The sequence below is a fragment of the Ischnura elegans genome, chromosome 9, assembly GCF_921293095.1.
Source record: "Ischnura elegans chromosome 9, ioIscEleg1.1, whole genome shotgun sequence".
NCBI classification, from domain to species: domain Eukaryota; kingdom Metazoa; phylum Arthropoda; class Insecta; order Odonata; family Coenagrionidae; genus Ischnura; species Ischnura elegans.
In genome coordinates, this window is record NC_060254.1 from 33,904,072 (window position 1) to 33,929,491 (window position 25,420).

General features: G+C 36.0%; 1 protein-coding gene across 2 annotated transcripts in view; it reads right to left on the reverse strand.

Moving 5' to 3' along the window:
- Positions 1-1,620: 1,620 nt before the first annotated feature.
- Positions 1,621-25,420, reverse strand: part of LOC124165922 (peptidylglycine alpha-hydroxylating monooxygenase) — a 43,987-nt gene continuing 20,187 nt past the window's right edge. For both annotated transcript variants that reach the window (XM_046543457.1, XM_046543456.1), the window contains exons 2-10: positions 18,590-18,647; positions 18,339-18,426; positions 12,735-12,804; positions 10,480-10,612; positions 10,202-10,250; positions 9,948-10,093; positions 8,831-8,973; positions 5,610-5,659; positions 1,621-5,514 (exon numbers count right to left, since the gene is read on the reverse strand). In XM_046543457.1, coding sequence (XP_046399413.1) covers positions 5,349-5,514; positions 5,610-5,659; positions 8,831-8,973; positions 9,948-10,093; positions 10,202-10,250; positions 10,480-10,612; positions 12,735-12,804; positions 18,339-18,426; positions 18,590-18,647 — 903 coding nt within the window. In that variant the 3' untranslated portion in view covers positions 1,621-5,348. The remainder of the gene's footprint in view (positions 5,515-5,609; positions 5,660-8,830; positions 8,974-9,947; positions 10,094-10,201; positions 10,251-10,479; positions 10,613-12,734; positions 12,805-18,338; positions 18,427-18,589; positions 18,648-25,420) is intronic.

A 25,420-nucleotide genomic window follows, 5' to 3' on the forward strand; every position in this document is an offset into this window, starting at 1 on the left:
GTCTTTTACCAGACGATGGCTCTGTGAGCCAAAACATGTTGAGTGCATTAACATAACTGTGGAAAAGAGCAATAATGCTTTATTTTAATATGATTTGATTCGGTTTATTAATGAGAAACGAGGATTGGTATACTGCCACAATACCTAGAGCTTTTGAACCTCATAAATTTGAGTTAATGTTAATTACAGGATAGAGGAGGTAGCATGCCAGCAATTCCAATTTAAAAATAATTCTATAGCCAACAAATTTGGGGGCTTGAAAAGACATCTACTTAAAAACCTTAATTTTCCACCAGAATTTGTGCGGTGCATCCTTTTTGATGGTCTTCAATGCAAGGATTTCAGCGTTATAATTAAGGAATGGATAATTTGCTTCAAATTCCATTTTTAAAGGCATTGCACTTTTTTTAAAACAACAAATATTCCTCTCCACCAGTTAATTCCTCAGAAATTTTATTGGTAACTTCTAACACCTAACTTGTCTTAATGACAGCATTTAGTAGGGACCAAAAATGCTTCCAATAAACCCAACCAAGTAAATAAAATAAACGTAATAAATCCAACTCTAAATAATATTTAGTGAATAATCAATTTCATTCAAGCATTTAGAACAATACTACTTCTGCTGAGTAGCATCCATTTTAAAAGTACTACAGAATTTACCTATGCTTGTCAGACATGCCATTTTTGGAAATCTCATTGATTCAATATCTCTGTATTCTATTAAAGCTACCAGCTGCAGCTAACCTTCTGTATCAATGAAGAATAGGGTAGTTTCCTTCATCAAAGAAAACGAAAGGCATTGATTGTGATTCGTTACCCACCATTAGTGTATTCATAATACACAAATTATTTCGTTTTAGAAATACCGGTTTAGACGAATGGCAAGGGTCAAATTTTATCCTCATTTGAAAAGGGCCAGATTGGCGCCCATGCGATTCCACTCCACGTGACGTCACAGGGACCTAGTTTCTACACGAGAGGATAGGAGTTATACATCATCTGAGGTTACCAATGCATGCATGAGGCACAGAGCTCAGGGAAGCATGTCTTAATAATCACCTATTAAAACTGGCTAAGGTCGGAAAGTTTTCTTCGTTCGATAAGGTATTAACAAACCTTTTTTAAGCCAAGCGCTACCAGCCAGCAAGGTACTCAGCTATCCGCTAGCATCCTGCATCCTATCAGCGCTCAGAGCCTTGATCAAGGTCACCTCACAAGGCGGGAGGGGGAACCAGAAATGCGTCCACGGACTTTTTCCCATCATTCCTACTTACGCGTCGCGTTTTCGCGCGCTTGAAAATTTTCACTTTTCATTTAATCGCGAAAAATAGATATCGTCATTTAAAAATCTAAAAGCGTGAAATACGTACTCCAGGAGTAATAATCTTTCGATCTAGGCAATAAAAAAATAATAGGAAACCACCCTATTCTGGGACAATTTTCATGAAAGCATGATCAATTTCCCCAACCAGAACTTAAGTTCCAAAGGTGATATTTCTTCACTCCACCAAGGCAAGTACACATTAAAGGAGAGAAGCAGTGCCTTTCCATTGGCAATCTTAGAACAAACAACCAATTTTGCAAATAAAAAGTAGTGGTAAGAAATAAATTGCCAAATTCAATGCAGGAAAAATACATTTAATCTTCTTTTTGTAGTCATTTATAGGCTTTTTGACAAATATATATATATGTATATTTTTAAACTAACAGTAATACACTTATAAGTATAGGGTAATAAAAACGTAACATATAACGTTATCATAAATTATTATATCACCATCACAACCTTTAATTTACAAAGAGATTCAAACACCAACAAAACAATCAAGCAATTATAAGTCGTGTGCCCTAAATTTTATGGATCTACCGTAACAGGTACAATAATAATAACCTATTGCACAGAAAAATATTTTCAAATTTCACACCACCACATTGCAATGCAATTTATACCACATGATCAAAATCACTAAAATACAATTTTTCAAAATTTTCAATTATGATAATAGAAAGATAAAAACCAAAAGAATACCTACTTAGAGTGATAGAGATTCAACACATGGAAATAGAATAGGCATTTATTATTTTAGATGTAACACAAAATTTTGTTCCTGAAGACATTTCATGTAATACCAGAGAACCTTGCCACATAAAAGATCAATCAAATAAAAGCTACATTAAAATCAACAGAAACCAAAATATTTTATCAGCCTTAAAAAAAATCATCACAGTTAGAGCTCAGCATGTTCCCTTGGTTTCCTTTACATTTTTAAAAGCTGCATCTAATTTGAGACTTGATTTAAATTACTAATGGATAATTGCCTAAATTATGAACATCATTATATCTTGATAAAATGTCGCTATTTATTTAGGCTTAGTGCGGAGCTGGATCTGTAGACTAAATTTCATAGAACTATCCATCATAATAGCTTATCAGAGATATTTTTGTAGACAGCATTAGTAACTTCATATTTTTAGAGGAATAAATCCCTAGATTGCGCCTTATAAATTAGGCTATTTATCATAAAAGAATTCTGGTCCTCTGATTCAGTGACAATGAATTTGGAGGTCAAACTATGGTCATCATGATTCTGATTCTTCCAAGGAACTGAACTTCTTTCATCATGAAAGGGAAAATATTTATATCGGAAACACCCCAATTTCTCTCTTAAAAGGCAAAAACATTCCCCTATGAACTGAATATATTGTCTCATTTACTAAAATCTTTCCATTGGACTAATTCATGGCTATCAAAAAATTTTGAAAAAATGTTAAAACATAATCAAGGTCCCCTGAATCCAAGGACAAAGAAACAAATATAAACCCTGCACGTAGCATTGGGCTCAATTCCACACTGTCCAGCCAGCACAGGTTGCCAGCTATCCAAAAACCCCAGGGTAGTACCATAAAAGGCAAGGATACATAACCACAATGAGGAGTCACTATCCAAGAAGGATACATGCAGTGGAGTACAACTCTCTTCATCCTTCATCCCTTGTGCTGCCTGGGTGGTTTAGCCTTCGATTCTGATGGCGCAATCTAGGGATTTATTCCTCTAAAAATATGAAGTTACTAATGCTGTCTACAAAAATATCTCTGATAAGCTATTATGATGGATAGTTCTATGAAATTTAGTCTACAGATCCAGCTCCGCACTAAGCACAGTTTGGATATGATGAAAATTAAAAAAAGCTAACCTATGGCAACACATAGGGAGTGAACGAGGAAGACATACTTATTGCAAGAAAAAGAGCAAATAACAGTTTTCTAATTGTAGATGTTCAGTGAAAATAAACTGTAATGTGATATATTATTATGGGGATAAATTATTTATGCATATTTATATATATATGCTAAATAAAATACCAAGTACACAAAATAAAATTCCAAAATTTTAAAGAAGCATGGTGAATCTTATCCCATTTATATCATTTTAACTCATCAGTTTGACAAAAATAATAAAATGATAGCACTGATTTTTGCAGAAAAGAGGATTTGAGCATAGAACGAACTTAAAAGCTTCCTCTTTGATTAATTGTTCATTACGTATGACTGTACCCACTAAATGGTATCCACAACAACTGAGACATAAAATATATAGAGTTAAATTTTCCCAAAAAAGTACCCTTTGACATAATGGCAAATTGCATGATCATGAATGACAAAAAATTCATTGATCAAATGGCTACTTTGATGGTGGTGTTCAGTACCACATATTCAGTAGTGCATTCTCTGATAAATGTTTAATTAAAATTAATTTTGATGATATCTTGAGTCAGCACATAGGAAATAGTTATATCTTTGATTCAATGATTAATCAACTATGTAGAGAACAACCAACCAACCCAGTCACGGTATCTTTTGGCTGACAAAATATTACTCTACATTCCACTTCTTAAATACATAGCTCATTATATACCTAAACGATACTTGTATTCATATTTCAAGTCCCATTTCTCTACACAAAACGTTTGGACAAGGTTTTGTGCAAACAATATTTCCTGAATATTACAAAAGCAAAAAGATTTTGAAACAATTTCATAACCATATTAAAGCACATGAAACTATGACTAAAAATACTGTTTTTATTAGTGCAGATAAAAAATTATAATTTCAAAGGGCTTCGTGCATTCATCTCATCCTAAAACCTATAGAATGTACTCATCACCATAAGAGAGACCTAATCACAAATTAAATGATGGATTAAAATACATATAACACCATAAAACATAGCATGCACTAAGGAAAGCTGAGGAGATGAAGAACCTAATAGAACCCACTTTGTAACCACGTGAAAAGAAGAGACTGGAAATAATTTATATCAATTAGCCATTAAGCAAACAAATCTTTAGATATTTTTTATACCCGAAAACACCCTCAGGCTGCCCATAAAAAATCATCTCCAATTAGTACTTTATAAAATATACTTCACCAATAGAGCATCTACTGCTAATAGATACATCTACCTTGAAAATGACTGCTTTTAAAGTAAGAATTTCTACACACAGAATTACAAAGATATTATATTTTAAGATTAGAGAATAAACTTAGCACATCTCTTCACTTCTAGCTCTTCAATAACATAGTCAAGTGTAATCAAACTCTATAGTGAAATAGAGAAAAAAAAAGATTGACTAATTATGATGATGCTGAAAACTCTTAATTATTTATGAAGTAATGGAACACAAGGGTTGTTTACTTATAATATTGCAAACTTGTATTGAATATCAATGATTGTTACACTCAAATATCAAAGTTTGATCAAATTTTCAAGATTGATGCAAGTCTTTCACTGATGATGATTGTACATACACAGTATACAAAATTACAGACACACATCTGTCAGTCCTGTAGAAAAGAGACCAAATAGTATCTAATAATAAATATTAAAAACAAATTAGGATGCAAAAGTCCTAGATAAAATATAAAAACACATACAATAATTCATTAAAGTTGTTTAAATATATAAATGCTTCAAAAGGAACAAAAAACGTATAAAATTTACTATTGGGTGGACCTGTGCATTCAACATAATCCCAGTACATACCTACAGTTTCATTGTTGTTGACATCAAATTGTTCAGGAAATTATAGCTTGAAATGTACGTGAAAATATGATATGTACAAATACATCTAAAGACTGAAATATTAATTTCACATTTCTATAATTTGCCTGATTAAATAATGTTTTTGGATCAAAAGTTTTACTGCCCAAAAAATATAGCCATGAAATTCTTGCTTTTCAACCATAGAGAGATACTTCTATACGGGTTCAAGTACGCATTTTCTTTCATAGTTAAAATATTGACAAATATTTTTAAAAGTGAATCCAAATTGACTTTACTATCTTCACAGGGTTGAGGCTTCTTCATCAGGAATGTGGTTCAACCCATTACTGACAGACCAGGAGAAAAATGGAGGACCCTTGGTGAAGCAATACTTCCTTTCCAATGGAGTGTCTTTGTCCACCCAGTACATCAGGTAAAAATTGCACATCTCATCATTATTAGTGGGACTGAAAATTCGAGAAAAATGGATATGATTATAATAATTAATAGTACTTAGTGAATGATGGAATAGATAATACTTTTTGAAACCTAATATACATACCCAACGTGTGTCCACCTTTGCCGATTACTTTCCATTGTGCACCTAGCAGCCTGGAAGCAAAAGAATAGGATGATTTATAGCAAAGTAACTACAGTAAAACCCCTTATTTACACTTTTCTAGAAACCCAAGAAGAAAAGTGTAAATTGCGGGAAATAGAGAATTTTCACTTTTATTCACATACTGGCTATGGAAATGTTAATTTTTTAATTGTTCACTAAGCATTATTCCATAACATTGCTTCCCTCTGAAGCACAGCTGGCAACAAAAATTAAAAAATAATCCTGTTTTGTCTGCATTAAAAACATCTTTTGGGCTGTAACCTTCCAGAAGTCTAATATATTCAGATTCTTTCCACTGAGTTGCTGTCTCTATGTTAACATCTTTGCTTTCACCACTCACCATCTTGTATACAAGACTGTACCTATTTTTGAATCTATCCAACCAACCATTATAGATGCCGTGGAATCTTCGATTCCCAATCTTCTGGGGAAATACTTTTTCTCAAGGGCCTTTGGGCCTGTTTACACGATACATTAATGTCTGCTTGCATGAATGATTTTTGTGGACCGGAACGGGACAGGAAATGTACGAATGTAGGCAGGGGCAGATCCAGGAATTTTCTTTCTGGGAGGGGCACAGAGGGTCTGACAGGCAAAAGATCTTGTCTTAATTGAGATTAAAAACAAGATATAACATATAACAATGACTTTACTAAATTCTCTTTATTTTTATATCAAAGTTATTCTCATTGAATTAAATGATTGAGCCTCCTTGAGTAAAACACAAAATAAAGCGAACGTAATGATGACCATCAGGGACGGATCCAGGATTTCTTTCTGGGGGGCACAAGCAAGGACATATCCAGGATTTTGTTCTGGAGGGGGGCACAATGATACCACGTTATACAAAACGAACGCAATGATAACTGGACCATATTAAAAATCTTGCATATTTTTAAAGTGTCTGGGGGGGCACATGCCCCCCCATAGATCCTCCTGTGATAACCGTATTCAAATTTTGTCTATTTTTTAAGCAGCTGGGTTGGGCACATCCCCCGCCCCTAAATACGACTATGAATGCATGAACCAAATTTGAACAGGTTCTATTTTCTGTTCATGCATACGCACTAGTTGGGTGAATACACGATGCATTTTCATGTTCATAATTTAGATATTAACTTGTACGGGTTAATTTACTATGTAAACAGGCCTTTAGATGACACCATTTGCAGGAACATTTAATGATCTTGCACCTAAAAACTACTCTTTTAAAATTCGTTCTATTTCTTCTTACCTAGAATTCTTCACATATACTCTCTTTTTTGATAAATTTCCGCACTGGTTTGCATATTTTACAATGGCATCGCGATTTTTCACCACGAATTTGTTTGAATCGATGCGTGTTCCGGTGTGGGAATCGACTACCTCTAAAATTTTCATTTTCTCGTCAATTAAAAATGTCCGTTTTTCACCTCGAATTTCCATTTTCAAGCAGGATAAATTCTATTTCCCGTACTAATTGAGGATAACTTGCCAACACACGAGTGCCTGAACTACTCCTCGGCGATCAAGTGCGTAGTACAAACGGTCGTGCGACTTCATAATTTTTTTAAATTACAGTTGTTTGCGATACGCTGGTATGTGAATGGGATAATTCAAGTTTAAATAAGTTTTGTTAAGTATTTAATTAACCCATCTACGCTACGCAACTGTTGAATGAAGTCAGCGCAAATGATGACAAGTTTTATAGTTCCGGCATTTATCACGTTTCAGCACGTCTGGTTTTCTTTCAAACTCTCGTATCAAATTATAGGCTACATGATTATTGTCAACATTGCTTCCGGAGTTCTTGCATTATAATTATTACATAGCTCGATTGCTCAAAACACCTACTTTCATATCGTGAATCTTTCCGCCGATGACAAAAAACGAGATGACGTAGTTCAACTTTCCGACGTTAGTGGCGTTCTGTCCCGCCACATTCAAATTCTTCCCGAAAATAGTTCTCATTGCGTCTCTTTCTCTTGGATTTTTAAATACAAATACGCGAAAGGAAGCCAAAAGACAATTTTAAGGGCTGATATGCGCGATTAATTGTTTTACTACGCAAAAAATTTTTTTTAGTCGGCACGTCGTGATGCACATGGCGGGAAAACGAAAAAAACACGGCGTAAATACAGGGTTCTATTTACATTGGAGAGATAGGAAATATGACGGGACCCAGAAAAAAACTTGCAATTTGCGGGAAAACGTAAATTCCGATAACACAAATACGGGGTTCTACTGTAATTAATTTACTTTTGTCTTCCACTAGCATTTTAATGCCTAGCATACCCACACAAGAGAACTTCACTTAATGCATTGCCCAGCAAATGGACAAAAGAAATCTGGCAGTGAATTGCAACTAGTAGGCATTAAAAACCAGCAGCTAGTGGTTAGTACATATCAATTCAGTTCTAGCAGTGAGATTATCCGAATTATTTGATAATATGACTTTAAAATTGCATGAAAAAATGTAAGCATTAACAAAAATGAAAAAATAACTATCCTTCTAGCATTATCATAAAATGGATAATAACTGCTATACAATCATCTTTGAAAAAACCATAACCGATAGATATAACTGTTAAGGATAGATGGAGAAAGACAGAGTTTTAAAAAGTACACCATAGAAAGGAAAAAAATGAAGATTTGAAATAAATTACATCACAAGGGGAAGAGAAAAATGAACAGAACAAAAAAGGTTTTAAGAAAGAAAAGGGTAAGTAATAATAATAAGATAAAATACTATTTTGTTAAAATTTAAAAGAAAAAGATGATGAAATTTGCTCATGATTCCTAGATGACCTTAATTAAAGTACGAGGATAATTAAACAAAAAAATGTCAACAATTAGGAGGCAAGCCAACCTTTCAATAACAGCTGGTCAGTGTTTTCTTCAATCATTTCCTCAATAAACTATACGTAAACAAATTAATAACAACAGTAGATCAATAATTGTTTTCCAGATTATTGCCGTGTGGGCTCATTTTCGGAGGACAACAATTTCAGGTGCATTACAGCTTCCGTCTTTGTTTTTTTTTGGACCCAAAGATGCGAGCTGGAGTGTGCCCAAAATTATCATCCACCGAAAATGAATCGACAATGCATTGATCCGACAAAAAAATTATCAAATCAATCACTGCAGAAGTCTCCATACCAATAACAACGGTATTTACATACCAGCATATCTCCATATCCAACAGTGACATTATTTAGGACAGGATAGAACATTTGAGGAGTCAACGGGTCCCTTTTCCCCAAGAGTGTCCATACATCTGTTCCATCCTCCATTCGTGACACTTTATAGCCTGCGACAACTTTTCCTGAGAAAGAAAATAATTTATTCAAGATAGAAAACAAGAGTAAAAGGCTACCTGAAAGAGCTGCTGTGCCAAATTGATAATTTGGAGAAAATAAAAATTGGGATGAATCTTAACTCAATTAAAAAGAGTACATGGATGAACTTGTCCCTATTGCAATCTATTGTTATGATACATAGTTACCTTTAAATTAAATGAGTTCAAAAAATTGATTGAAGTAATCTTAGCTGTACATTCAATATTTTTAAATTCTACTTTGAAACGTATTGATTAATAAAATTCAATCTCTGAGGCAAACATGAAGAAGCAGAATAAAATAGTGACACGGCAAAAAGTAATACTAGCACCACATACTTTGGCTGATAAAATATCCAATTGGCAACGAAATTTGCCAAATTTTCTTCCACAATTAGAGTTGAAATGAGATAAATGTCACTATGCCATCAGACTTAGATTTGATTCAGCATTATTTCCGGGCATAATCGATTTTTAAAATGATTAAGTGACACCTCGATCACATGGATAATTATATTACATAAGTAGAATACCAATGATATCTATTTTACTGAATCCACAAAGGAAAATTTAACATAGTCAAACCTGGTGAATTTAGTGAAATGTAGTTAACTAATGAAGGATTATTATGCATCTTACATTAAAATAAGCAGAATAATCAGGGTGGCTTTGGACATTAAAAACCCCCAACATGACCAGAGTGGGCTGTTTATTAATATTTTGAGAATGACCATTCAACCAAGGAAAATGAGAAAGGAAAATAATTTTATAGCAGAAGTATATAGAGTAAGGTGTGAGAAAAAAACGAAGCTCTTAAGGAGCAGTGATTATTAGAGAAAAAACCCTTGAAAAAATACCCTTGCCCATAGCATTATTTTATGGAAATGCAGCTGTTAACAGCAATTTCCAAACCCCATCTTCTCAAAGCACTTATTTAACACAACCTGGAAAGTATTCCTTACCTAAGCTGTGTGTGTGAGTTCTGTATGCAAAAGGATGGATAATTTTATTTTCCCTAATTACACAAGATGTTTCCATGTTTTCCTTCCTCATTGGATGAATAGCACCTCCGGTGCCCAAAAGTATGACTCCAGCAAGTTTATCCATTCTAAAAAGTAAAACAAAGTTCCCATTATTGGCGAGAGAAAAATAAAATTCTCACAGAAAAACTGTTCACCAATGTTACAATTCAATGATACAAAAAACAGATACTCACGGTCTTTCAGTGTAATGCAAAAACAGTCCCGAATTATCTGTGCTTCCATCTGAAACATAAATTATTTCAAAGTTAATCCAAAAAACAAGGAAAAGGAAAGCACACTGCAATATAAACATATTCCAATATCACAATTAGGGTTTCTCAAGGTGGAGATATTTACTAAGAGTGAATTGAACAACTTGTTTCACATACTGTGGCTAAAGCTGTACAATTTCAATCATAAAGTCAACAACAAAAAGAAATACAACATTTGAATGCATATAATTTATACATACCTTTGAACTTGTCAATGTGTGCATAATGCATCTGAAGTACAAGGTACTGAATTGGTGAATCGCCTCCAACTCTAAAACCAACTCCTTCAGGAAGGTCCAATTTGGGTGCATCTCTGGCCCATGCATATATTACCTGCAAATGAAGACAAGGCAATATAGAGATTTCAGTAAGGTCTGAAAAGAAATTCATCCACACTTAATGAATACACCTTTTGATAGATAAATTACATTTAATAGAAATCCCATTCTCCACTTTCAACATGGAAAAGCAAGAAAAGAGGAACAAAATCATTCACACCCATCCAACCTCCCTCACGCAATTCTCCAAGCTCTGGAGGCGAACGTTTGTGCTCCGACAACTGCCAACTGAGCACATTCATATTGTTGGGCTTCTAGATGAGGGGGTTTGATTTGGTGGGTGATAGATGAGCATTTGTGTAGTGGAAGTATCGAATTATAACACCATTACAATATGGACCATTATTCATGATTTTGATTTCCAAGATTCTGGAGTAAATAGATGATTTGAATGCACTCATACAACCCATATAAAACAAACTAAGGTTGAAACTCTAATGAGATGCCATGAACTGCCTTAAAACCAGCATGAACTGTTGTCATATCCTTTTTTTCTATTAAAGTAGCCAGTGAATGACTTGAAATTCTCCTTAAATATGTACTAAATTCTTGAAACTGTCTGTTAAGTAACTTTCATTTTTCAGTACGCTAGAAAAGCCTTCATTCTTCTGAAACTCACTTGTGCTGCAACCAAAAATTTTATTTGAGTTTCGGCAAAGACGATTCAATTATCAAAATAATTTTTAGATATTAGCAAACATCTTCAAACATATGACAATTTCAAAGCAGCCCCAGCACCAATTCTTCCAACAACCTATGAAATTTCATAGTTTTTCATATAATAATAATGTCATTTACAACATGAACAGCTGAAATTCCTTTCAAAATACATTTATAATTACCATACCTACATATATAGCATCAAAATGTATAACACCACGAAAATGCAGTTGAATGCTAAGAAGTATGTTGGCTACATACTTCTATTGGTAGGTTAAATTCACTGAGGCATATTGAAAATGAGTAATTCACAGTTAAATTCTTTCTAAGTCAGTTCAAATGAGTAAATTGCTACAGAAAATCGCAACATAAATTTCTATTCAAGTTTATTTACACCCTAAACAACACTAAGCACTGCCTAAATTAATCTATCAGCATTAAAATGAAGGAAATATGTTAAACCAATAAGTAATAAGAAATAATCCTTAAGTGCTTAGTGAAAATTTCTCCATAATATCCAGTTTGCAAATAAAGCTACATATTAAACTTTAAAATGCATGCTTGTTAGGTTTGGGATTTTAACATTTACCCATCTGCACGTAATCTTCCTAGTGCCAATCATAAAAATAAAGCCCAATTGTTTCAGGTATGTCTCAATAGGGTGGTTTCCTATTATTTTTTTATTGCCTACATCGAAAGATTATTACTCCTGGAGTACGTATTTCATGCATTTAGATTTTTAAATGACGATATCTATTTTTCGCGATTAAATGAAAAGTGATAATTTTCAAGTGCGCGAAAACGCGACGGGTAAGTATGAATGCCGGGAAATCTCTCCGTGTGACGAATTTCTCGTTCTTGCTGCCACCCTGTGAGGTGACCTTGAGGGAGGCTTGAGTGCTGATACGACGCAGGCTGCTAGCGGGTAGCTGAGTACCCTGCTAGCTGGTAGCGCATGGCTTAAATAAGGATTATTAATACCTTATCAAACAAAGAAAACTTTCCGACCTTAGCCAGTTTTAATAAGTGATTATTAAGACATGTTTCCCTGAGCTCTGCGCCTCATGCATGCAATGGTAACCTCAGACGACGTATAACTCCTATCTTCTCGTATAGAAACTAGGTCCCTGTGACGTCACGTGGAGTGGCATCGTGTGGGCGCCAATCTGGCCCTTTTCAAATGAGGATAAAAATGGACCATTGCCATTCGTCTAAACCGGTATTTCTAAAACGAAAAAATTTGTAAATAACAAAATACACTAATGGTGGGTAACGAATCGCAATCAATGCCTTTCGTTTTCTTTGATGAAGGAAACTACCCTATTGATGCATATAAGCAAGACAAAACAAGCCAATTTTTAAAATTAAGTATAGAAGGATACGACGCTGGAGTGCACTGTTGGGGGTACGTATTTATTAGCAGTTTGTTTTCATTCAACTACTTGATTCACACCCACCTGAGAGCCTTCAGCACAAGGACTAGAAGCCTCCATATCCGTCGCGCTGGTCACCATTTCTCCACAATTCCTGGAATTAGACAAAAGTCGTCAGCATGACTAATTTAATGTCTTGGTAAGGTATTTCATGAAGAATAAATAACAATTAACACCAAACAGCGAATGTGATTTCAAAATGCTGAATGCCATTCCTACAGCGCTCTTTGAGAGTGTTTAATCTTGCGAAGCTTCTCATATTGCAAATTGAAACCACTGGTATCGAAATAAATGCGTAACAATATCCATCCTACGGATTCTGCAACCCGCTCCCCTTAACAATGCAGCGGGGGGTGTTTTACTCCCGGAATTAACTCCGTTTCGTGCAATAGTTTTTGGCTAATTAATGAGCCATACCAATTTTACAAGCAGCACGTTATTTATTTCACTCTAGTTAATGATCTGACGTTGAAGGTGTAATAATTAAGCACATTTATTTTCATCGTTTGCATAATTTCTTCTTCAATATTATTCAGAGCAATGAAGGAGGGCATAGCTTAAAATCTGAATGCATTATAATTTTCGTTTTTAATTTCAATAGACACTTTAGTGATCTTGGGGTAGAAAATAATATTTTTATGGGCAATGCATGCATTGAAAATTAGTTTTTTATGACTTAAAAAATTGAAGTCAGACGTTAAGCTAAGTATTATCGAAAAACATCTAGCCATTATAAGTATTTTGTTTTAAATCCTTACGTTTCTCAACATACGTGCATTGGTGTTTCATTATGCTCTAGGGCACAGAATATTCTTTATTCTGTTTTCGTTCATTAACAAAAATGAACACAAAATAATACCCGTACGTCTTACCCGCTACAACGCTGAACATAATCATTTTCAGATCTAAACATCTTCAATCAGGGCGCATTTCCCCATGGCGTCACTCACTTATTATCGAAATCGTAATTCAATAATATAATTCGGCAGATTGAAGGAAAAGATAAGATAAGACGAAAAATAATAATTCTCCATTCAGCCGTTTCTCATTAGTTAAAAATGAGAAAACGCGCAAGTCAATGCTCACTTTTCTTGAGCTGGCGTCAGCATTTGAGTTTTGTTCATTTACTTGCTAAGGTAGACCTTTTTATTTAATGAAGAAATCGCTCACATATTTGCATACAACAACAATCCACAAGAGGCGAATGCACAAGGCCAAGGAGTTTCTGAGAATGGCGACCCGTTCAGCTTAAGCGCGAGACGTCATCAGCGTACCTTCGGAGGTGCTGAGGCCGGTCATTTCGAGGATCGGGTTGGTTTGGTGGATAGGGTGTTCTCTTTAAACTCTATGGGCCTGGGTTCATATCCCGGCATCGCCGGGGGTTTTCAAGAAGTTGCCTGATATCAGCTTGACTTGCGTGTGGAGGGTACTCAAAGTTCATTACTCCATCCGTCGCATGGGGTTTTATTCTGTTTCTGTTCATAGATAAAAATGAACACTAAAATAGTATCTGAATACCCACTACAACGCTAACCATATTTATTTTCAGAGCTAAAAATCATGTCCCCTCGCATTTTCCTATCGCAATGGGGTCGTTCGCTATGATTAATATTTACATTATAAAAAATAAAATTATCTCAACTGTCATTTGATTGCCAAAACCGGTTATTCCTCGTCACGATTACCTCCAAACGTAGATGGCGGATTGAAAAACGAAAAAACAGGTCTCTTTATTTTTCTAGTAATCACAACCGACAAAAAATAGTAAACTTGTCCATTTCGACCGGTAAGCTTCCACGCACCCAGTTATTTTTTTCGACTATTTCTTCGCCATTTTTCCCTCATATTCCCCACACACTTCAATTCTCACCACTTTGGATCCAATGATAAGTAAAAAACTTTGTAATTCCACAAAATTTATGTGGAATTACAAAGGTTTTTTTTTTACAAAATTACAGTATGTCAAGTCGATTACGATACGCCCGCGACAAAGAGTAATATCTTTGGATCTACTCCCTTGCCCCTAGCAACTGGCCTACCAGTCTCCTGGAATACACTCGAAAGATACGCGAAATGCTGTTCCACCTCAATGTTCAATGCCTTGATGTTCTGTCCCACTGGCCTGCCCCTGGAAAAACCCATTGCATTCGTCTCACCACTTATCAAAGCTAGAATAAATATTGTAGTTGGTCACATTTTGAGGCACGATGGTCTGATGAAGACAATCGTTGAAGGACAAGTGGAAGGGAAAAAGGGCAAGGGACGGCCCCGAATGAGTTATATAGGACAGGTTATAAAGGATTTACAAGAGAATAAATATGTAGCTATGAAGAGATTAGCGGATAGGAGAGAGAAATGGAGAGCTGCGTCAAACCAATCTTAGGATTGTTGACTAATGATGATGATGAGAATAAATATTACTACAAACTAAATTACTGTCAAGAGACTTTCGATTCTAGTCGAAAATTCACTTTGCCGGCCTCGGTGGCGGCGGGGAAAAGTCTTCTTCCGCTAAACAAGAGGTTGTGGGTTTGAATCCCGCCAGGGTAGGTTGCCCCTAACCAAGATATGGTTGTTCGTGCTCGTATAATAGTTAAATTGTTGAAAACCCCCGATGAAAAGGCCAATATTAACTTTTTTCTCTGGAATGGAAATAAATAACTTACATGAGAAAATAATCTAAACTCAAAATGAATACACTCAAGAGGATATATATCATCGAAGTGAAACAGTCAACAAATATTATCTCGCGCTGCGAATCAATTAGTATTCAATGACTAACCTCTATGTGCAATTGTGGTCATCGAAAGTTCTTAGCCACTTCCCGTTGCGTAGGTTAATTACAATATTTATGGAAAAACTAGTACCAAACAAAAAAATGTTTAATGACTGCTCATGAGTTAGATATTTTTGACTGAGGCATTGGTGAAATAAATTTCGACGTAATGTAAATGAAATGTGCACTTGAAATTTTGTAGGTTAGCCACAAATACGACACTTCTCACCACGAAATACTAGTCTGGTAAGCATTCTTTATTAATCTGTACTATAGGAACAATACATAGCGAAAACAGGGAAGAAGTTACTCTAGTCTTTAGTGTCTCCGTAAGTTCACGGATGTTTATGGTAAGGCACTCTATTCCAAATCTCAAAAGACAATCGAGAATGCTTCCTAAGTCGCTGAAAGGATCCGACACGGGAGTGCGATATATTGTAAGACTTTGAGTGCCTTCCATTAAGCGATCGAAGCCATTAAATCCACGATCCAGAGAAACTACCCTCCTAATCTTGACCTGCTTCCCATAATCTTCTTTTGATCTTCCATCTAGTGGAATCTGATGGCCTAATTCTGGGCTCATGGAAAACCTGAAAGCGTTTTAACATAATAGTAAATGTCAACGTTTCGGTATATTTTTAAACCTTCGTCAGGGCTTTTTTGCAATAAACATGATTTTTTCGATAAAAAAATCGTACTCATTGCAAAAAAATCTCTGATGAAGGTATCCCGAAAATTTGGCCAAAAATTGTACAATTAATTCTTAAAGATCTTCACTCCAGGACAATAATCAACGTAAACAATTGAGGTCAAGAGAAATTTTAAAAACTCAAATTTATTTAATAGTAAATGACTTTTCAAGACACATGCCCTATCTTCAGCAATTTTAACTGAACGTAAAGCAGAAATGGCTCTTTATCGGCGTGAAAGCAAAGTTTATTTTTTATAGAAATATAAAACGACGGATACAGCTCCGCCAAAGTTTCCTTCGAGCTTTTATGATTCCATTATGATATCCAGTTTCCACAGTGTTATGACTGAATCTGTTATAAATCATAGAAATATTTTTGAACAATATATAAACCATCATAGAAACTATATAACCTTCCTACTGGACCTAACCTGCCGAAAGTTATAGCCAAAAATCAAGCAATATTCGACGATTTCACTTATTGGAAGTTCGTAATCGTTTTAAATAACATAATTAGGTCTTTTCCTCCAATTTAATGGTCGCTAGACTAATAATAATCGAAGGATGCCGGATTCAATTCCTGGGTGAAGCCTTCGAACGCTCCAAATGAAGTCCTCAAAGTGCAGGATGGCCCAGGGAAAGAACAAGGTGGCCTCCCTTACCGGAATGAAAGGATTTCACACGCCCTCCCTTGACTTGGTCCGGTGTGAGCTCTACCCTCACCTATCCCAAACGAACTTCGGGTTGACGCACCGAGCGAGCGAGTGAGCGGGTTGAAAGGCTAATCAATGAATATAATTTTGGAAAATGAGTAATCGTTTTTTTTTGGAGAGGTAGCCTGGAGAATTAAAAAATGTTTTGCAGAATATAACTCCTGTTTCACGGGCGTTTAACCGACACGTTATTAGAGGGTGAAACGTCCAGCTAACAGAAGATGGACACCCCTAGATGTCATCATTATTAGTCAAGAGTCTTGAGATTGATTTGACGCAGCTCTCCCTTCTATCTCCTATTCGCAAACCTGTTCATATCCACGTACCTCTTCTCTTTCCCATCATAACCTGTCATATGTAACTCATTCGAGGGCGTCCCTTACCCTTCTTCCATTCCACCTTTCCTTCTACGATTGTTTTTATCATGCCACCATGCCTTATAATATGGCCAACTAAGTTCTCCGTTTTCTCATCTAACGATTTGATCGTTGGATTATTCTTCCTCGTAGAATGATCCTCCAAAACAGTTAGAACATTAATAGCTTTGCTTGGTTTCGCTATTTAGTGGGCCTTCTTCGTTTCTGTAGCGTTGAAGTGCTTTTCCCCGTCCCATCCCTTCCCAAAGGCGTCGACGGGCTCCTATCGCGGCGGCGCCTCTTTCCTTTTTACTTCCTCTCCAGCCCACCCCCGGGTGATCGGGCGTATAAGCCACTAGCTTGGTTCCCGGCCCCGGTGTGTTGTATCCCTGAAGGGTTCCCCTTAAACCCTCATTCTCTTTGTCCGTTTTCTCCTCAAGGCTTTTAGAAAACTTCTCTTTTATCCCACTCTTCTTAACACTTCCTCATTACTTACTCGGTCGATCCATTTTACCTTCACCATTGTTCGGTAGCACCACATTTTGAATACTTCTATCCATGACTATTTTCGCGAATGTAAATTTCGGCTGAAACCCTAGTTATAGTTTATTTCTCCGCAAAATTCAGATTGCTCCTCTGTCAGGACGCGAGGGGCGACTTCTCTAAATCCGTCGAATTAGGTCGTCGCTCGTAAATGAGCAACGGTGATAGTAGACTCCTGGATAATCCTCTAACGTAATATTTGTGAACATTACCTACCGCGACGGTGCCTCTTTCCTTTGCGCTTCCTTTCCAAACCCCTCCCCGGGAGCGCGGGCGTATTAGTCTCTGACTTGGTTCCCGGCCCCGAGGGGCCCGGGTGCGTTGTAACCCTCAGAGGACCCCCATGGGTCCTGATCTCATTTGTGAACATAACCATAAGGTTTTCACATGAGTTCTCTCTGTCATAAGTAAATTAACACCGGCGTTCGAATCACAACCAATCAAAGAAGGATAAATTTTAACTATCATTTATCTCACATTATAATGCGCTAAAAATCTGAAAATATTAACCGCCTTAATTGCTTATTGACTTGAAGAGCATGAACTTACCAGACTGCACTTTTACTTCCCGGTTTCGTACAACCGTATAAGAGCATGTGATGCGCAGTGTCCATGGTGGCATTTGGCTCGAATCCAACTGTAAAATATGTGCATCATAAATTTATCTTTCATCAAGCACAGTAAAAAACTCCGAAGAGTGTAATTAGAAGTAAAACAAAAAGAGAACTACATTCATACTGCAAGAGTTGATAACAAGGATTCCACATTCATCATCATAATTTCACCACTTCCACACTTACCTATATAAAAGCTCTTTGTCGTATCAATTTTTATGGGCGTGCATAGATACAACTCCGGCTGCAAACAAAGAAATAGTACATCAGAAATTTCAAAATCACAAAAAAATCGTCAAAATTAAATTCTAAAAAAACAACACAACTTTTACACTTTTTTGAAGCCTGAGCTCCCATAAAAACCTCACGGCAGATCAATAAATAAAATAATTTTCACAGTTTAAAAAAAGCGATATATGGACGTAATAAGATAAAAGGTGACGACTCAACTGGATAAAATCAAAGAAAAATTCTTTCACTACTTTCCATATGCTTCCAATCATGAAGATCATAAAGAGGCAAATGATTGAATATGCCACGTAATTGAGTATGTAGTGAGTTTCAAGATATTGATTTTCTCTCGATATAAATGCATCCGTTTTTAAAAATAGTATCACGGTAGCCGAAATATTGTTGTTTCCAGCACTCTCTTCGAACATGACTGAATTCTGCAACAAGAACAGTCGGCCCTATCTTGGGCTTTACTTTCTTCTTAATGGGTGAAGACATTGATGTGAAGTCATTAGCGGGAGAAGATCGTTAGAGGTTAGAAATGAACGGAAATGAGTTCGTAACAAGGTCTTTCAAGCCACAGAAAAGCCATCAGGGAAAACAAGAAAACTTATTTAGCATTTTTAGGTCCCATAGCAAGTCGTAATTCTTTAAAACAGTGCTGTAAGAATTTAAAAAGATGATATCGAGAGATGGTAGATAAAGACCTATGACACCGTAGTATCGAAAACTAAACGGTAGTTTTTAGAAAATTAGATAGACGAAACACATATCGTATTATATCGTTATAAAAACACGTCTCTCAAAAATAGCAACTTTTCAGGAGAGCAAAAAACGATTTTTTTATCGTATATAAATTTGATTATTAATGTTTTATTTTATTTGATTTCAATTGAAATTAAAAATCAAAAATACATTAAACTGAAAAAGAAGCATACATTTGCAAACAAATAGTTTTTTTTTTGCCTGAGTTTTATTGTTTATTTACAGTATTAGCGCATATTAACTCAGACCGGCCAAATTTTGAGATACGTGTTGTTAGAACTTAGCCATCGATATAATACAGTTCTTTTGTCAATTATGCGATGGATTTGCTGAGAATTCGCAAAAACAGATGAGTCGCTGCATCAGATAACAAAAAACTTTATGCTACTAAGTTTAATAAAAACTACGTCTCCTAAGTTTCCACCCCTCAAATGCTTAAATAAATTCAAGATGCTCTTCCGAAATAACATAACGAAGAATTGAATTGAGATTATAGCAATTCGGTGGAGAGATACGTGTAAATATATTATTCTAGGGGCGTTTTTGGTCTAGAAAAAGTATTAAAGTAGTAGTAGAAATACGTTTTAGCGGTGCTCCGACTACAGCGTCATTAGCACCAATTGTTGTTCCTATCGTAAAAGGAAGTTTTTTTCCGTTATTTGTATTCAGTGTAGAAGGGTCTCCTGTCGTTAGAAATTTCAAGTTTGAATGTTACCGTTTCCATTATATAGGGGATTGCATAAATGATGACATCTATATTATTACCCACGACGGTTAGTATTTCTTTACCGCCAATCAGTCTCCTACGTAGAAGTAAGTATTTCATGCACACTAGCAGAAAGTGTGTCACAGTAAGACGGCAGACGGCAGCTATCACACCAGGGGACCTGTTTTTCTTCCGTGAAGAGGTATGCATGTGTGAGAGTGTGGCATGGCCTACCCTAAGAGGTTAGAAATATGAAAAATAATAATGCGTTTGAATGGAAATGTTTTTTTTAACGGTCTAGGAGTATTCAGTTTGAGGTAAATACCAGACCCATAGAGAAATTTTGGATAAAAAGCTGTGACCCTAAGGGCAAATCATTTGTTGAATTGAGGTGTAATAACCCGCAAATAAAATATTATCAGTCACCATTTACTAATTTATTATACAGCAACGGTCACAGTGGCAATATTAACAAATTTGAACCAGCCAGGGAACCCACATCAGCATTAACGACTTTAAAAATTTACTCCTTCCTGAAAATGGCCTGAATTTGGTTGGCAATGGAGTTAGACAATGGGCTTCAACCTGAAGGTTGGTTTGACATATGCGAGGATAGAATTTGTGTGAAATTCGTGATGCGTGAAATTGCGCTTGAATCACGCAACCGCACGCGGAGAATCCTAAGCCACTAATTCGTCAAGAAGGACCATCTCCTTCAGGGAACGCATGCTTTATTACTCTATATTTTACACCCTGCCATATTTTCGCACAATAGAATATTTTGCGGGCTTGATAATTACGTATTTAGTTGGGCCAGCCCGAATGGTACACAAATTAGGTTGTATGCTAATAAATTGATCCAATCTCCAGGGATGTCAAGTGTCCATTTGTCCAATGACGACAATTTTATGCGTCGTATTTATGATGAAGTAACAAAAGTTCACATTCAACAGAAGTTCACATTTACAACAGAGCATGAGATTGCATAGCTTAGCCACACACTTTCTCGGAAATGAATATATATTGATCGTCAATCATATCAACAAATATAAAAAGTTCTGAGTTCAGAAGTGCTTATTTCCATGATATAAAATAGTTCAGCCGCAATTTACTAAATTATAAAAATAATTTAAAATCACAAAGTCGTGAATAAGATAGAACTTACTGCAATAATATATTTGATACAATCAATTCAACAAATGACCAGAATAGCACGGTAAGAAAGACTTACGTGTTAATTTTACCATCAATATTAATACGAGTTGTTTGGAACTTAGAAAAAAATAAATGGTACATGAAAATTGGAAATGGAAAATCGTGTGAGGGACCTCATCAATCACCTAATGGATAAATGGAGCGTACCGTAAACCGGGACAACTTTGCCACTTTTTTTTCTTTTTCAACTGCATTCTTGTAAGTTTATGTACGAAAATGATTTAAACCCATTTTCAGCCATTACTCTTGGTCTCTACTTTCAAAATGTGTGAAAAAATTACAACCTAAGTAAAAGTTTATATGTAAAAATAATTGAAAATATAGTTGGCAAAGATTCTCTGGAACTGGGGCAACTTTGCCATCGGAGTTATATCCAGCGGAAACCTCAGTAAAAGAATGGAATAAATAATTTTAACTTAGAAAACTCTTAAATATAGAATGGCACACACAATACTCAAAACACTGAATATAATATGCTATGGTTATTGCCCTAATTTTTCTTCTATTTACAAGTTCCTCCAATATGATTCTGGTGATCCGGTGTGAAGGCGCTTGGAAGTGATCAAGTGTGATTTTTCCTCGGTTTTCCCTGGAGTCACATTAATTTTCCGTCTTCTTCTCTATGGCGAACTTTTGTTTGGATTACGACGACAGGCTTGAAGATAATTAAAAAATGAAGCAATTACTCTCGTAGGAGTGTCACTACGATCAGTTTTCTAAGCATCCGGAATTCAAGACTAAACTTCTTTGGGATTGAGTGGCACCTTGCTACATTTCTCGAACCCTGATATGATGTTTGAGTTCATTTTACCTTCTTCATCCAAAGCACTGAGATTTTTTTGCCAAAAGTGATGGAAATGATCTATTTTCAAGATTTTTATAACTAGTAAAGCTCAACAATTTATGGTCTGTCAGTATGGCTCTCCATTAATTTTTTTACAAGGTTTGAAGACTGAAACATCAAAAGATTGTCATAAATGATTGGACGATGGCGTAAGAACACAAAACGAATCATTCATCAATCAATGACATTAAAAGGCATTCCCCGGTCTGCATAAACAAGCACATGTTCGAGGATATCTTCTTCCTTATCCTTGCTCAATGCCGTCTGGCGCCCTGGATTCTTTGAATGGCGACACTTCACCTTACTGTCAATTGTCCTATGTGGAATATTATATTTCAGGACTGCTTTCCACCTCCTCATTTCATTATTAATCTCTGCAGTGACAGCAAGTTGCAGCGTATTGTCATCATAATTTCGATACCTGCGGCCTCCCCACTAGGTATTAAAGCGTCTTGGCATCTGAACGGTCTATAAAACGAATATGAAAAAGGCACCCTTAGGAAAAAGTGTATTAGAAATCGAGAAATAACAATATTGTCAGTTGGCAAAGTTGTCCCATTTCCACCAAGCTTCCTGGTGCAACATTGCCAAGTTACATTATTAAACCTAAGTACAACATACATTTTACCATTTAAAGCGATTCTGAAAGTAAGTTATATGCTCTATTGACCGATACCAGAAATTTTTACTTTTGAGATACCAGAAATTTTTACTTTTACGTTTGAGATAATGGGCAGGGCGAGACACTTCAATAGCCTACCAAAATATTCAGTTTGGCGCGACGATAACAAAACACTAATAAATACCTTAAAAAAAACTCGTAAGACTACAAGTGTGTGGAGAAGCTATCACTCAATATCTTTTCTGTGTGGTGAAAACATAGGCCCTTTCTTGGATAACTAAGGAACTTAGTAGGGCACCAAAGATAATATTTTTCAAAACCTGGCAGAGTTGTCCCACTTGGCAAAGTTGTCCCTCTTGACGGTATATAACAAAAAAGACTGCTACAAAAACAAGGTGAATTAAATAGCCATTACCTCATAGACTTTAGCAAATGTTTCCTAACTTTTAGCATGTTCTTTGGATGATTCGACTGATAGCTAAGGTAACTTTTGTTAAAATCAGTGCTTTAAGATCAGAGGGTTACTCTGACTGGAGAACAGGAAAAGATGACAACTAAATAAATCATTTTTAGAACAAACTTAAAGGTGACATTTTTTTATTAAAGGATAATCACCATTGTATAAAAAAACCCTCACGTAATATCCAGAGACACTTTAACTGACGCACCTAGGTTACGGCAAGTTAATTGCCTGCCAACTTTAAATTAACCTATTAACTTGTAGAAATCTTGGTCACTCAAACATAGAGCCCTAAGAAATTTTAAAAATGCTTTTTTACTAGATTGATATTTTTTTTGAAATACAAAATTCTCGTCGCTTGTTTCCCACACCTCGTACTTGGGGTACATAAAAAACCATGCGGAATTTTAAAAACACAAATTCCACAATGTAACAGAGTATTTTGCAATATTGTTTATTTTACCAAGTCTATTCACAAAGGAGAACCACATAATAGAGCAACACTCGCCATATAGTATACCATCGGTCCTTCATGGCTCAGTGCATTAGCACCATGTGACTTCAAATGTTTTGGTCGTCGTCCCACAAAAGAATTTAAGCAACGAGGACCCTGGCCCATCACATGCTCATCCTTTCGTCACGGAGAAAAAGTGACAGGTAGTGGTAATCGTGGGTGTTTTCACGAATTAGGGAATAATAGTAATAATGATAGAAAACAACGATGACTAGCCACCTCCAAGATGAGGTGGATTGGGGTTTTTACGGCGTTTTTCCATTCGAACAGCAAACGGGCGAGTTTAAACTAACCGTGCTTCCGCCTCCAGACAAAAGGTAATCGCGTTACGATGAGCGCCTCGATATTAGCGCAGCTATTCAACGAGATTCCCTAGCCAACTCACCAACCGTGTAAACAATGTCCACAATCCCAAGAACTGAATAGCGTTACAATGGTTTCCGAAGCAATTATACCAGCAATTCTATTTGCTAACCCCGAAATGGCCAAAGAATATCTTTAAGAGTCGTAAAGACGTCAAATTACGATGCCACAAAGAGTTATCACTGATAGATTCAAAGTATGCGAGTAAAAAAGGAGAAGCCAGAGATTTTATTCGGGGAAAGAATTTGGAAACCGTAGCAATAAAATGTATTGACGATAAAATTCATTGCAAGGCTCTGGATGGATGTTTTTAAAGAATTAAGAAATCAACTATCTAGCCTTTTCCGCTCTGTTTTAAAAAGAATTTGAAAAACAGAACCGTATGCAATTTAATTTTCTTTTTGGAAACCTTCACTACAATTTGATTTAGGAAACCTTCTTTACTTCAAAAAATAAAACAACTCAGGTACAATTGTCAAGCATATTGCGGGATGATTTTCGGATGAGAAAGTAAAATAGAAGAGCTATATCGCACTCGTTCGACCACACCTTGAATATGCAACAAGCCAAAGGGATCCGCTGAAAAAAGACTTAATCTGTGAAATGAATAAAATGCAAAGTAATTTGTGCTATTCGTCAAAAACTGCTACGGGCGTACAGAAAACGTTACACAGATGAGAATTAGGCTGGGAGCCGTTAGACTCTCGGGGGCTGCGCGCTAGGTTTAGATTGCATGAGCAACTGAGAATAGATATCTTTAAGAGCGACACAGAGAACTTCATATCAGAGCCCAACTAGATTTCCAGGTCTGACAGAAGAGATTAATTAAAAGAGATATCTTACCTAACGGTAGAAATGGGAATTCCTTTTTTCCCCGAACCATAAAGGATTTTAATAAATGGAAGTCGTATTTTCGTTTGAGCATTTGCTTTTTATATGTAAACGGCTGGTTTTCTAACACTCCCCGCCACACGCCTTTTTAGGCGGCTTGCGGGGTGGCATGTAGGTGTAGATGAAATATTATTGTATTCAATGTCAAGTTCGTTTCGTGGTACAAGTTAGTTTAAATAGCTGCATGAAAAATAATATAAAATAAATATAAGATCTCAATCACTGTCTGATACCATGAAGCCTCATGGCGTAAATTTCCGATACTTTTACGGCATGGGTTCTTAAGAGAATGGAGGAAAGAAAAGGACGGAGGCCCACCGACGCCTCCGGGACAAGGATAGGAGCAAGGGAAAAAAGGATGGCAGAATTCCGCGCCATCATTTGGATGGCGCGGGCTACCAATAGC